Consider the following 12,021-nt stretch of genomic DNA (forward strand, 5'->3'; position numbering starts at 1 on the left):
TGACGTTTGGATTTGCAGCGGGAAGCATAGAAGCACCCAGTGCTGGATGCCAGCACCACTCAGCATCAATACTGCATGCAGTAATGCTGGAAAACTAAGCACTCCAGACCATGAGGCACACAAGAGGGCTAAAATAAGATCCAGCAGTCAGTGAGCTTTACAGCTCAAATAAGCTCTTATGCAAGAAAAAAAACAGTCCGGCATTCATCTTATTGTATCAGAGAAGAAAACTGGGTCAGATGGATAATAATATAGAGGGTCTGGGTCTGTGTTTGCAAAGTGAAACTAGTCTGCAGCTGGCTAACCGAGTCAGCTCTTTTTTATGGAAATAACCAAGACTGGGTTTCTGCAGAAGAGGGAAAGAAAGGAGAAGATTTGACTTGATGACCATCAATCATATGTGTATTGCGTGTTTATGGATAAACTTTCCAGTGAAGTAAGCAAGTAAAGTGCAGTATTAAGATATTCATTCAGAAATCAGAGTGCATCCATAAAATATACTTTCTAAGCTCAAATGAATTTATAATAGGTTATGTATGTTCACTCAGTCATGAGCACATGAGTATGCATGCTTTAAGCACATGTTCCCACCCACCTGTGCTGCTCTGGATGGTTCTAACAGTGGTGGTGGTGCGTGGGGGTGAGTTGGTCCTCCTGCTTCCCGCTGTGACGCTCCCCTCTTCCTCTTCCTGTGAGCAGCCTTTCTCGATGGCACGCACGTAGCTGTGGCTCCGCATACGGAAACACCCAGACATGGGCAGGTCTAGGGCATCCACTGCTTGTGACTCCATCTCACTGAACACTGACTCACACACCGCCTCGATCTGCCCATTCACCTCCACCTCGCTCACCTGTGGAGGAGGGGAAAACAGACAGACATACATACAGTATGTGCACACAAACATCCACACAGAGGAAAAAGAGAACACCTTGAAAAATAACAATGCACAGGTGCATACCAGCACAGTGTAAGAGAAAGGTGAATGGACAATATATTACAGTAGCAAAAGCCAGAGAAACATCTTTTAGTGCTGCAAGAATTGCTGTTACTGTACTACTCTACTGCTCAAAGCTTCACCAGGCAGGAGTTTTATATACAAACACAATTAAAGTGCAAATTGGGTGCTGCAACATAACATTGGGGTTTCAGCGTTACCCATAATTTATGGCAGGCAGATTCACCACATTTGGTCAAAAGAAAAGAGAAAATTTTTTTTGTTTGTTTTGTAAAAATGCATCTCTGCCAAGGAGAAATAATAAAAACCGCAAAAGTACTTTTAACAAAACATTTTTCAAATCTTTTTGACTGAAATCCAGCCATCGAAATATTCGCTTGCAGTGAATTATGTTCTACAACTCTGTGCCTTTTGGTAATGCATCATAGACTATTCAAGGTTTTTTTTTTTAGCACATCAAATCACAGAATTTCCATGTCAGTGCAGAGTACAGCAATTCATTTTTGTCACTGCTTTTACCTCCACGCCGTCTTATGAAGCTTTAAGCCATTTATAGGAATTTACATATAGCCCACTTAAAATAGAAATACATTGGAGAAAAATAAAAGACCATCCAAGGGGTGCAGAGGGGGAAGAATCCCTGTAGGATAAAACTTCAAAGGGCCATACAACACAGTGAAATACTACGCGTGTTATTAAAGGTGAGAATAGGAAGTGTCAAAGCTAAGACTACTGGGATTTGAAATGTGACTCAAGGACATCTAATTACACCTACATCATTAGCTAGTGCAGCTTCAAAACAGGCTCTAAAGCAAACACAACTCAGAAAACTTGCGACAGACTTGCAAGATGGGTGTGTGGGACAGACTGGGTTATGTGAGGGCAGATAATAGGATAGTTCCCAGGATATCTTCACAGGGAGTGACACAAATGAAAGAAGCAGGACTTGGTAAGCAGAGTGTAGAGTCAGAGGTGTAAGTGCACATTTGTAGAGTTGGGAATCAGGAAGGTTTGTGGACCTTGATTCAGTCTATTGACACCAGCTGACACTAGATGCAAACAGTGAAATAGAGAACCTAAGCAGCACCTTTATTCTTTTTGTTGATGCCAGGTCCAGTGTGACATTCTCTTCTTGGCCTGCTCCATGCCAGGACTTGAAGGGATGTCTCAGGGGTCCATCATTCAGATGGTGAGGCAAACTGTTGCCCCTGGGCTTTAGAGGGGAGTACATATTCCCATTACCCCAGGCAAAAAGGTAAACTAAGTTCCCCTGTCATTACAAATAATGCAATGTATCAAGCACTGCTCAAAATCCCAAATGACTAACATCTTATTTTGCAGCTGGCAATACATTAACAGACCTCCACCAGGCTAGTGTGTGTCTTGTTTCCTGGCCAGTTCTTCAGTATGTTCAATAACTGTCACATCACCTCAAATGCCCGTTATTATTTGGAACCTATCCGACTTTGAATTATTCATAAAAATCACATTGCTGCATGTTAAATGAGTAGAACAGCTTAAGCTTGTCACTTTGGTTCGCAAAATATGCTGATGCAGAAAGAGCGTATTATGGCAAGAGAGGGAACTGAGGGAGGTCTGCATCCCCTCCTGTTTAATTAGCCAATCTGAAAATATCGGTATCATCTGAGCTCCAGAAAACAGCATGCACACGTACACACTAATTAGGAGATTGGGGTTTTTTATATTTTTTTCATAATTTGCCGGATGGTGACCTGATTGCTAATTTAGGTCTTAGAATGGCTACCGATGGGATTTCCTCCCACTGCACAGCCTTATCAGATGTAACAGTAGAGGTACGAGGGCCGTAGAGGCTAACAAAAAACAGGCATGGGAGCCAGAGTGCCACCAACCTGGCTGATGGTGCTCATTGCTCTCATGTAGCTCTCGTTTCGGGAGCGGAATTTAGGCGAAGCCAGCAGCCCTGCTGGGTCCAAGCTGTCCAGACTCCTATTGATGGAAACCTCACTCACCGCCCGCAGATAGCTGTGACTCCGGATCTGCAGTTTGGGTGAGTGCTCTGTGGAAATCCTGCCATAAGGGAGGGAAAGAAAGAAAAAAGGAAGGGGTAAAAAACAAACAAAAAAAAGTCAAAACAGGAAAAGCAAGAGATTAGTAAAAAGGTGAAAACCCAAGGATGATAAAGGCAGAAAAAGAGCAGAGGTAAAGACGGGGGCGATGAAAAGAATGCAAGAGAAGGCAATTTCAAGTACTTGGAAGTGTGTGAACCGAAAGATATGGATCAATCCACAATTGCTTCAGGACACACCATTATCTAATCAAACAGCGTAGTTCTATTGAGAACCGCTCACAGTAGCGTAGATAGTCTGTCCTTGAAGCTCCTTGTAAGCACTTTCTAAAACGCTTAATCATGAGAACTCTTGTATATAGAGATATGAACGTCTGTTTCTGTATGCCTGTGAGGTATATGTAATTTAGAGACTGTGACATAAAAACACAGAAATATATTTGATACACATCCTGTATGAAAGGTATGAATAGATGTCTCATTAATTGTCACCTGCTTTCAGCCTGATTGCTTAGCATGCTTCACATCTATGTGCACATGTGCATTTGCGTACCCGCAAAAAAGGGTGCTTGCTGTTTAGGTTAAATAGCAATTGGATGCAAGTTAAACAACTAATTAATCACAGCAAATAAAACCTAAAAAGCAGACTCACTTCATTCTTGAGGAACATGGCGGTCTACTAAACCAAGTGAGGAAAGAATACATCACAGATTATATATAAATTCTAAAATTAACGGTGAGAGCTACATCTTTTTGTAGCCTCTCTCATTCCACACACATATAAGAGCATCCGCATATAGATACTTTGCTTATACAACTCTTAGTCTCTGCCTTCATGTCAGGTCAGCTTTAATTATGCATTTCTGCCTTAAAATAGAGCGCGGTTACCACAGCAAAGCAAACTAGATTACTCATTCTTGGATGGAAGATTGGAAAGGCGAGGTGAAGTGGAAGAACAGATAAACTACTGAGATAAGAATAAGTGTGCCGAATGGACAGTTATTAATTTTAAAACATGTCTCCATTTAGCCCGACTGTCCTCCTGGCTCTTTAATATTGAGAATAATATACTAGAAGCTACTCCACAGACACAGAAAAATTCACGAGTTAGTCATGCTGCTGCTTTGTTTGATCAACACAATTGATCCTTTAGAGGTCTTCCATCAATGTTTTCTAATAGTTCCACTGTATTTTTAAGGAAAATCATTTTTTCCACCAGATGACAGGAAAAGAGGAATCTGGTGTATCTGAATCACCAAATGATTTTTTGAGCCAAATGTCATGTTTTATTATATCTTAAGTATTATTAAAGCTAAATGAATTTGACTGAGAAAACAAACTCAACACAGCTATATCATGCCTGGGAGTAACATATAGTGGTAATGGGTGATCTCAGAACCGAACAGAGAACTCACAGACAGAGTCGATTAAACAGCAACTATCACAGACAACCAAGTCCATCCTTGGGATGTACCATCGACAGATAGAGGAACTGGCTGACATAAAGAAATCCTTCCAATAGCTACAAAAGGCCAGGTTAAAAAACAGCACAAGCCTTGAGCACCAGGTCCATAGAAGCAGGAGTCTACTGAAACTGACAGAATCCAAGTTGCAGAGTGTATAAAAGCACCCAAGAGACTATCCAACACATAGTAGCAGGATCTAAGATCCAAGCTGGGACAGCATAGACTAACAGGCCCAACCAAGAGGCTGGGATAGTGTACAGGAAAATATGCACATGGACTAGGAATCCCCAAGTCCTGATGGGAGATGCCACGAAAGGTGGTTGAGAACAACAGAGCTAAAGTCCTGTGGTACAGACAAGCAGTAGCTGCTAAATCAGCCAGGCATAGTGGTGGTTTCCAAGGAGCAGAAGACAAGAGTTGTGATAGATGTGCTAATCCCAGCAGACAGCAACAAGTACCAGGGACTGAAAAAAACAACTGGAGCAGATGTGTAAGTCCAAAGTGTTTCCAGTGGTAACAGATGCATTAGGAGCTGTGACCAGAAAGCGGGCAGATTCCAGGCACAACATCGGAGATCTCTGTCCGTAAGAGGAAGTAGCTGATAAAGAAATCCTACCAATGGCTGGTCAAAGCTGGACTTAAAGACAGCACAGAGGCACTAATCGTGGTTGTGGGGGCTATGGCCCCTAAGGCAATCCTACACGTAACAGCTGAGTGCAAGATTCTGGCAGGCAGGGCATACATCTGTGCTGAGTATGCCCTTTATCTTTAGGTCAAAATAGGATGGGTATAGTGGTCCCCGTGGTAATCCGAGCACTTGGAGCAGTGACCCCCAAAGTGGGCAGGTGGCTCCAGGAGATCCCAGGAATGACATCTGAGATCTCTGTCCTGAACAGTACACAGCAAAGATACTGTGCAGCACCCTCAAGCTTCCAGGTCATTTGAATGATTGCTCCATATGATGCATGATAGACTTTTTCAGAGATATCCGAATAACTATCAAATTAAACAACCCATGCACTCCGCATGAACACCTGATACTACCACTACTATCAGAACTCCAACTTTCAAATCAATCAGTTTCCTAATCAAGCATTATGGTGGTTATTTGATAAATTTGAGATATTTTTAAGGAAAAGAAAAAGTCTAAACTTTGGCAATGGTTAAAAGATCATAGCCTTTAGTTTACAGGAGAAAAACAATCTCCCATGTTACAGTCAGGCGATTTAACCTTCAACACCAACATACACAACCTCTGTTGCTTCTGAAGAGACTTTTCAGGCTTTTAATTTTGATCTCTTTCCCAAAATTTCCAACCAGTCTGTGTAATTCATGGTTCCAGTGAAAATGTGACAAAACAATTCAAAAAATGTTACACAGAGTAAATATAAAGTTTGTACTCCTGTCTATGTTCCACTGTACCTATACTTCCCCATGCAGCACTGCCTACAGTACTGCAATGGTTCACTTGATTATAGAATTGAAACGGTACATATTCTAAAACCAAGAAAGCGAAACTGGTGTGACTCATTCATATCAGCCACCTTGTGTCTTTGGCTGTGGGTGATTCACAGAGGAATCAAGTCAAGGAAGAATCTACCCACATCACTTTTCTATCCACATCTCCTCTTGATTTCCCTGTGGGGCTGATTATAGAACCAATGATGTCTATTGTGGCCACTTAAATTGCAGACCCAGCCAGTAATCAGGACCAGTTAAGGATTGGGGGGAGTTTAGCATATTGCAAGCTGTTCCACTATGAAACAAGTGACATAAATGAAGACATTACATCAGGAATCTGTCTGTCGTCTGCCGATTTCCTCCACATTTCTCGTTCTTTTCTCATAATTCTACATAATTCTTCTTTTCTGTTTTTCATCTTCACATCATGTCTTTTTTTGCGTTTTGCTTCAAATGTTTTTTTCCCCAACCAGTTCCCCCTGCCTCTCCGCGTGACAAGATTTCTCAGTCTAACTGCTTTTACCTTCTCCGCTTTCATCCTTCCCTTGCTTTCCCCTCTTAGTATATCTAAATAAAGAGCCTAAACACGGTGGTTGGAGGGATGGAAGGGTGTGTCTTAGAGACACACAGTAAACATGATAAAATCTAGGCCACAAATAAATGTTTATGGCAAAAAGAAAGCTTGGAGTTTGTGAGTGAGTGAAACAAGAAAGGATGTAATTTTCTCCTGAGCTTGTTGTTGTTTGTCAGAAATAATCCCAACCATTCATATACACTCTTTATCTGCATGCCTTGTGTTTTAATAAAGGAGGAGGTTGCAATTGGACGAGAATTAGCAAATTTCACAACTTCTTAGGAGCAATTCCCAGCTAGTCAAGGACACAATGGCCACAGAATGAGCTCGAAAACATATGGAACAACAAAGCTGATTATTAAATCATTGTGGAGTGTAACAGACTTGTGCCAGCTCCCAAAAGCACCATGTGAAAACAAGATGTCAGCTGCTCCCGCCTCATTCTCTATCTCCAATGTGCAGCACTGCAGTTTGGTTTGTTCCATTGGGTTCCATCAGATGATGATGGCGTTCCCGGGGCCAAATTCAAGTCATTAGTAGGCCCTAAGCTGTGCCACTTGCACTTACGTAAAGTGTGTGTGTGTGTGTGTGTGTGTGTGTGTGTGTGTGTGTGTGTGTGAAACCAGTAACAATGACGGAGCACCCACTGGTGTTCTTCTCATCTCTGTATATTACACAGCTAATCAGTCACAGCCTCGTGCAGCGCCATCAGACTGTCCTCAGTTCTTTAACTGTTTCAGTGCAGTATGACGTAAGATATCTCCAACGGTCAGATCATGTGTTGTTATACAGAGTGGTGGTATAAAGAAAGGACGCCATCAAAAAACAGCAACAGCAATTACATCCTTTCATTATTTATTTCATAAAAACTGAAGTGATAATGCAGAAACAGTGTGTGAAAAGCCAAGCACACTACTTCTATTGGAATTAAGAGGGAAAGCATCAGCCACATGTTGCTAATCATATGCACTTTAACTGATTGTAGGCAAGTGTGAGCACCTCCATAAAAGCACAGGTTTTGGCAGCTTGTCTGGGGCATTCAGGTGTGTTAGCACACTGTCAAGGAGGCAAGACATCAGTGATGAGCTTACAGAAGCAATAGTTGCTGCCCATCAGTCTGGAAAGGGTTATAAGGCCATTTCCAAACAATTTAAAGTCCATTATTCTACAGTGAGAAAGATTCAAGACAGTTACCAATCTTCTGAGGAGTGGAAATTCACCGAAAGCTCAGGCCGTGCAAAGTACAGAGAAACTTAAAAAAAAAAACTCAGACGCTACAGGCCTCAGTTAGCATGTTAAATGTTAAAGTTAGGGCGACAGTACAATTGGAAAAAGACTGAACAAGTATGGCTTGTTTGGAAGGGTTACCAGAAAAAAGAACAAGGCAGACTAGCTTACATTTGCATCTTAACTAACAACAAAATGTGGGGTACAATGTTATTTGGGCAGCTAAGACCAAAAGATGTTAAGCCATAATGCTAACAGCATCTCAGCACGAACACCTCATAGCAGCTATGAAGAGCGGTGGTAGAGTAGGTGATGATTTGGGATTGTTTTAAAGCCACAGGAATGTGCACCAACTGCGCTGACCACAAATATCTTTGGATACCAAAATCCAAAATATCAACTATATCAAAGGTGAGGCCGACAGCTGTCCAACAGCTAAAGCTTGGCCAAAAATGCATTATGCAACAGGACAATGATCAGAAGCACATCAGCAAATCTACAACAGAATGGCAGAAAAAGAAAATATTCAAAGTTTAGACCTCTAACTGAAATATTGTGATGGGATTTTAAGTGCTAAATCCAATTGTAAATCCACAAAGCTCCATGAAGTGAAGCAACGTTAGAATAATAGAAGAGACTGATAGCCACGCAGAAAGTCATTACCTCAAGTTACTCCAAGTTATTGCTGCTAAAGACTACAAGCAATTGAGGTGCACTTAGTTTTCCACAGGACTATATTTTGGTTTAGTTTTCATTAAATAATGAATAATGTGTAAGGTGATTTACTGTTCATCTGCGGTCACATTATTCTAATTCAAAAACCTGTCAATGATTAGATTTTTTTTAAAATGATGAAATGATATGTAAAACCTTAGACTCACTGACTGACCGCACATAACAGGGCAATGGATTAAAAAGGCAATTTCTGGTATATTACAACTCAGGTTTTTATGTTTTCGGTCCTTAATTCTGTGATATTACGATAACTGGTACTCCCAGAAGTAACAGGAAACAGGATGACATTGCTACAGTGGAGCTGGGGAAGCAAAAAACACGAGCTGTCAGAGACAATCAGACAGGTTGTAAATAAGCCAACAGATAACCTACACCACTGCACTTGGAGGAAAAATTAAAGCGACTACACTAAAGTTGCAGAAAAAACTCCCACACAGCAGAGCAAATCTGTGTATGCGTGTTCACAATTATGCCAAGAAGGGTTGGACAGCAAAATGTAATTGATGACCTCCCACCATGCTTCCTTACCATGAACATTAGCACAGTGTTTTAATATTATAGGAATGCTGGCCAAAAACTACAAAAGTGGTATGAAATTAAAATGAATACAATTTCAATCAATTTGAAGTTCCAAAAATTGAATGTTCAACTTGTTTGCAAAGAGATTAAGTTCTGCCATTGGGCTTGACAGTGTGGACTAGATAAAATATAAATAAATAAAAATTTTGATGGACTCTGTTACTGCTGAATACTTTATAAACTCGTGCTGTGAAAAAATAGATTGCAGAGCAGAGAATGCCCTATATAACAAGAAACAACAGCTTGAAACTCTTCAAATAATGAAGCTCAGCTTTTAACCTCAGATCATTCGAAAAGAATTGCTTCAAAAGAGAGGGAGAGAGAAATAGCTGATGATGTTCTCAACTCACAATGCATTTCTGAAGAACACAGCGCTTACTTCTTTAAAGAGATTTCAGCAGGTGAGCTGGCATTGTGGATTTTAAATCAGGGCTCAGTCGCTCTCAGTTCAGTGTGTTTGTGTATTTGTATGCCAGCTATGAAAATAGAGGCATGTCTTTATTGTTGTAAACACAGAAAAGGTAATTAATCTGTGATCACCAAGAGCCAGGAACTTACACATAAGCCAAAGTGCTGCTGGGAGTACGCTGACTAACACTGACTGCCTCCATCTCAGTTGTTTGTTGACTTTTCTCTTTCACTCTCATTCCCTTCATCTCTCCAGTCTGCTTCACTGACACTGTGCAGAGTGACTCGAGGCTTTCGGCACACTTAACACATTTTATTCAGTAGCATATGCTCATTTATAATACAGAGGTAGATCTAAAGTTACAAACAGGGGAAAAATGATTAGTCTATTAGGGCTCAAACCCAGGACAGAAATGTAATCAAGATCTTTTCCCACAGATTAACAACAAACAGTCAAAACACAAAACCACTCACAGCTGCTGCTTCAGATGAGCCAACTTTATTTTTTAAAATCTTTTGCATGCTACATTAAAGAAAGGGCAACTCTGTGTTCTTAGTTTACGCCTGGCATTTTTCTTACCTTTTAGATTTATTTAATTAAGAAAAATCCAAATCTTTACAACGAGTAATTTCAAGTAATAATTTGCGCCCTGGTACACACTCACTTGAGCGTAGTCATCTCTGTGAGAGACGGCTGCGTGGCCTTCAGGTAGCTGGCTCGTCGTGCCTGGACCTTGGGCGAGGGTTTGGGGCTGCAGTCCGAGTCGCCGCTGTCCTCCTCAGCCATGGCCTTGATATAGCTGCCACTGCGCATCCGCCGGCATGGAATCTCGTCATCTTTCCCCAGCGGAGAGAAATTGCTCCACTCATCCTGAGGCACCTGTAGAGATGAGGTGAGATTAGGTAAAGCGGTATTGTATACATGTCACCCTCTGCACTTCAGGGCCCCTGCAGACATACTTACACATGAATTGCGAGCAGACTCAAAAAAACAAAAACAAACCCCAAACCCAATATTTTCTCAGTTGTCTGCACTGAACTTTATACCTGAAAAGATTCAGTAGTAACAGCATCGGTGCAAAGTCTGCCTTGATCATACCATAAGCCTGCCAGTGCCAGTTGCCTTCTTTTGTCTGTCCTGTGATGCATGCTGCATATCAAATGCAGGGAATTAATTGTTTTGACAAAATGTTGCAGTACCTCAGCTTCTGTGTGCACTCCTGCCTTTTCACAGACACTAATGAAGGTAAAAATAAAAGGAGGTAAAGCTATCTTCTAGCCCTAATCTAAAAGAGAGGGAGTCAAAGACAGCAGACATGGAAAGAGAGAGGGTGGGGGAAACAAAGGGGGTTTTGTTCAACAGAACCACTGCAGTGCTAAGGTGAGTGGCTGTTAGGGCACCAGCTCTGAAGTGAAAGAAATGAGATACAGAGCGAGAAAAAAGTTCACAAGGATCATTCAACAGACTCGTGTGTAGCTAGGAAACCAAGCTGACCTTGATGTCAGGGGTAACTACAGACTGTGTTAACATCTCAGCAACAGTGGTTTGGATGGGGATGTCAAAAGTGAATTATTCTAAGACAGAGTGAAAAAGATGAATTGAAATAAAAAAAAGGGTATTAATTTTTCTTTAATCAGCTTTTTGATGGAGCATAAGAGTATGGAGGATGGTGTAGGCCGCTCCCTCTGGGTTGGAAAAAGGACACCAACTCTCAAGTGGCAAAACTGCAGTTCTTCTAACGGCCACTTGAGGCTGGCTCCAAAAGCGAGTCATTCAGCTCTTAAACGAACAGCATACTCAAAAAACTATTTATGGTCTCTGTAGCCAATGTTACTCTTTACAGCCGATGAGGTAAGGATGACTTTTTATAACCCACCCTTTTGGATTTGGTCTTCTGAGCATTTTTAATGCAGTTACTGGAAGATTTATTGCATGCTATGAGGTAGAGCCCATCCAGAAGTTTGTGCTTCTGTTTTGATTACTCAAATTATTTTACTACTATTAACTAACTGCAATTCATGACCCCTGCTTGATAACCAGGTGTGCTAGTGTTAGACGTTAACTTACTACCCTGTCAGCCAAAACTTCAGAAACCAGTTGATGACATCATCCCCATTTTAATATGCAGTCTGTGGATGTAACCTCTGAATGTTTCATGAAAAGGGTCAATTAAGTGAGTGTGTGAACATCAAACACCGGATTACAAAATCCCATCCCACTAGGTGATGCAAATAGCATGTCTTTTTGTTTTAAGCATTCAAAAAGTGTCTGGAGACTAACTTGTCAAGCTGCTCTCCTTGAAAGCCACTTTCCCCTTCCGTCTCGCTCTCTGGAGAAAAAGCAATGGCTCTTTTAGGCTAGAAGAGTTGTTGCCACACTGCAGTGACAACATCCTTCCTTGATCTGCTCACTCCGTTTTTCAGGATGTTAAAATGCATGGCCATACAGAACTTATCTTTTATGTTTCCCTACTCTCGCATTCTGCCTTTTACTTTCTCCATTCATGCACTCTTCTGTTGCCCTTATCCCCCCCCTCCCAAAAAAAAACCCGCACACACATACACATG

At 41.3% G+C, this 12,021-nt stretch overlaps 1 protein-coding gene across 2 annotated transcripts in view; it reads right to left on the reverse strand.

Moving 5' to 3' along the window:
• dlgap1b (discs, large (Drosophila) homolog-associated protein 1b) overlaps positions 1–12,021 on the reverse strand; it is a 94,907-nt gene that overhangs the window by 31,808 nt on the left and 51,078 nt on the right. For both annotated transcript variants that reach the window (XM_084939451.1, XM_084939452.1), the window contains exons 4-6: positions 10,119–10,333; positions 2,828–3,005; positions 596–851 (exon numbers count right to left, since the gene is read on the reverse strand). In XM_084939451.1, coding sequence (XP_084795577.1) covers positions 596–851; positions 2,828–3,005; positions 10,119–10,333 — 649 coding nt within the window. The remainder of the gene's footprint in view (positions 1–595; positions 852–2,827; positions 3,006–10,118; positions 10,334–12,021) is intronic.

The sequence above is a fragment of the Perissodus microlepis genome, chromosome 9 (assembly GCF_051167445.1).
Source record: "Perissodus microlepis isolate ML-2025 ecotype Zambia chromosome 9, ASM5116744v1, whole genome shotgun sequence".
NCBI lineage: Eukaryota > Metazoa > Chordata > Actinopteri > Cichliformes > Cichlidae > Perissodus > Perissodus microlepis.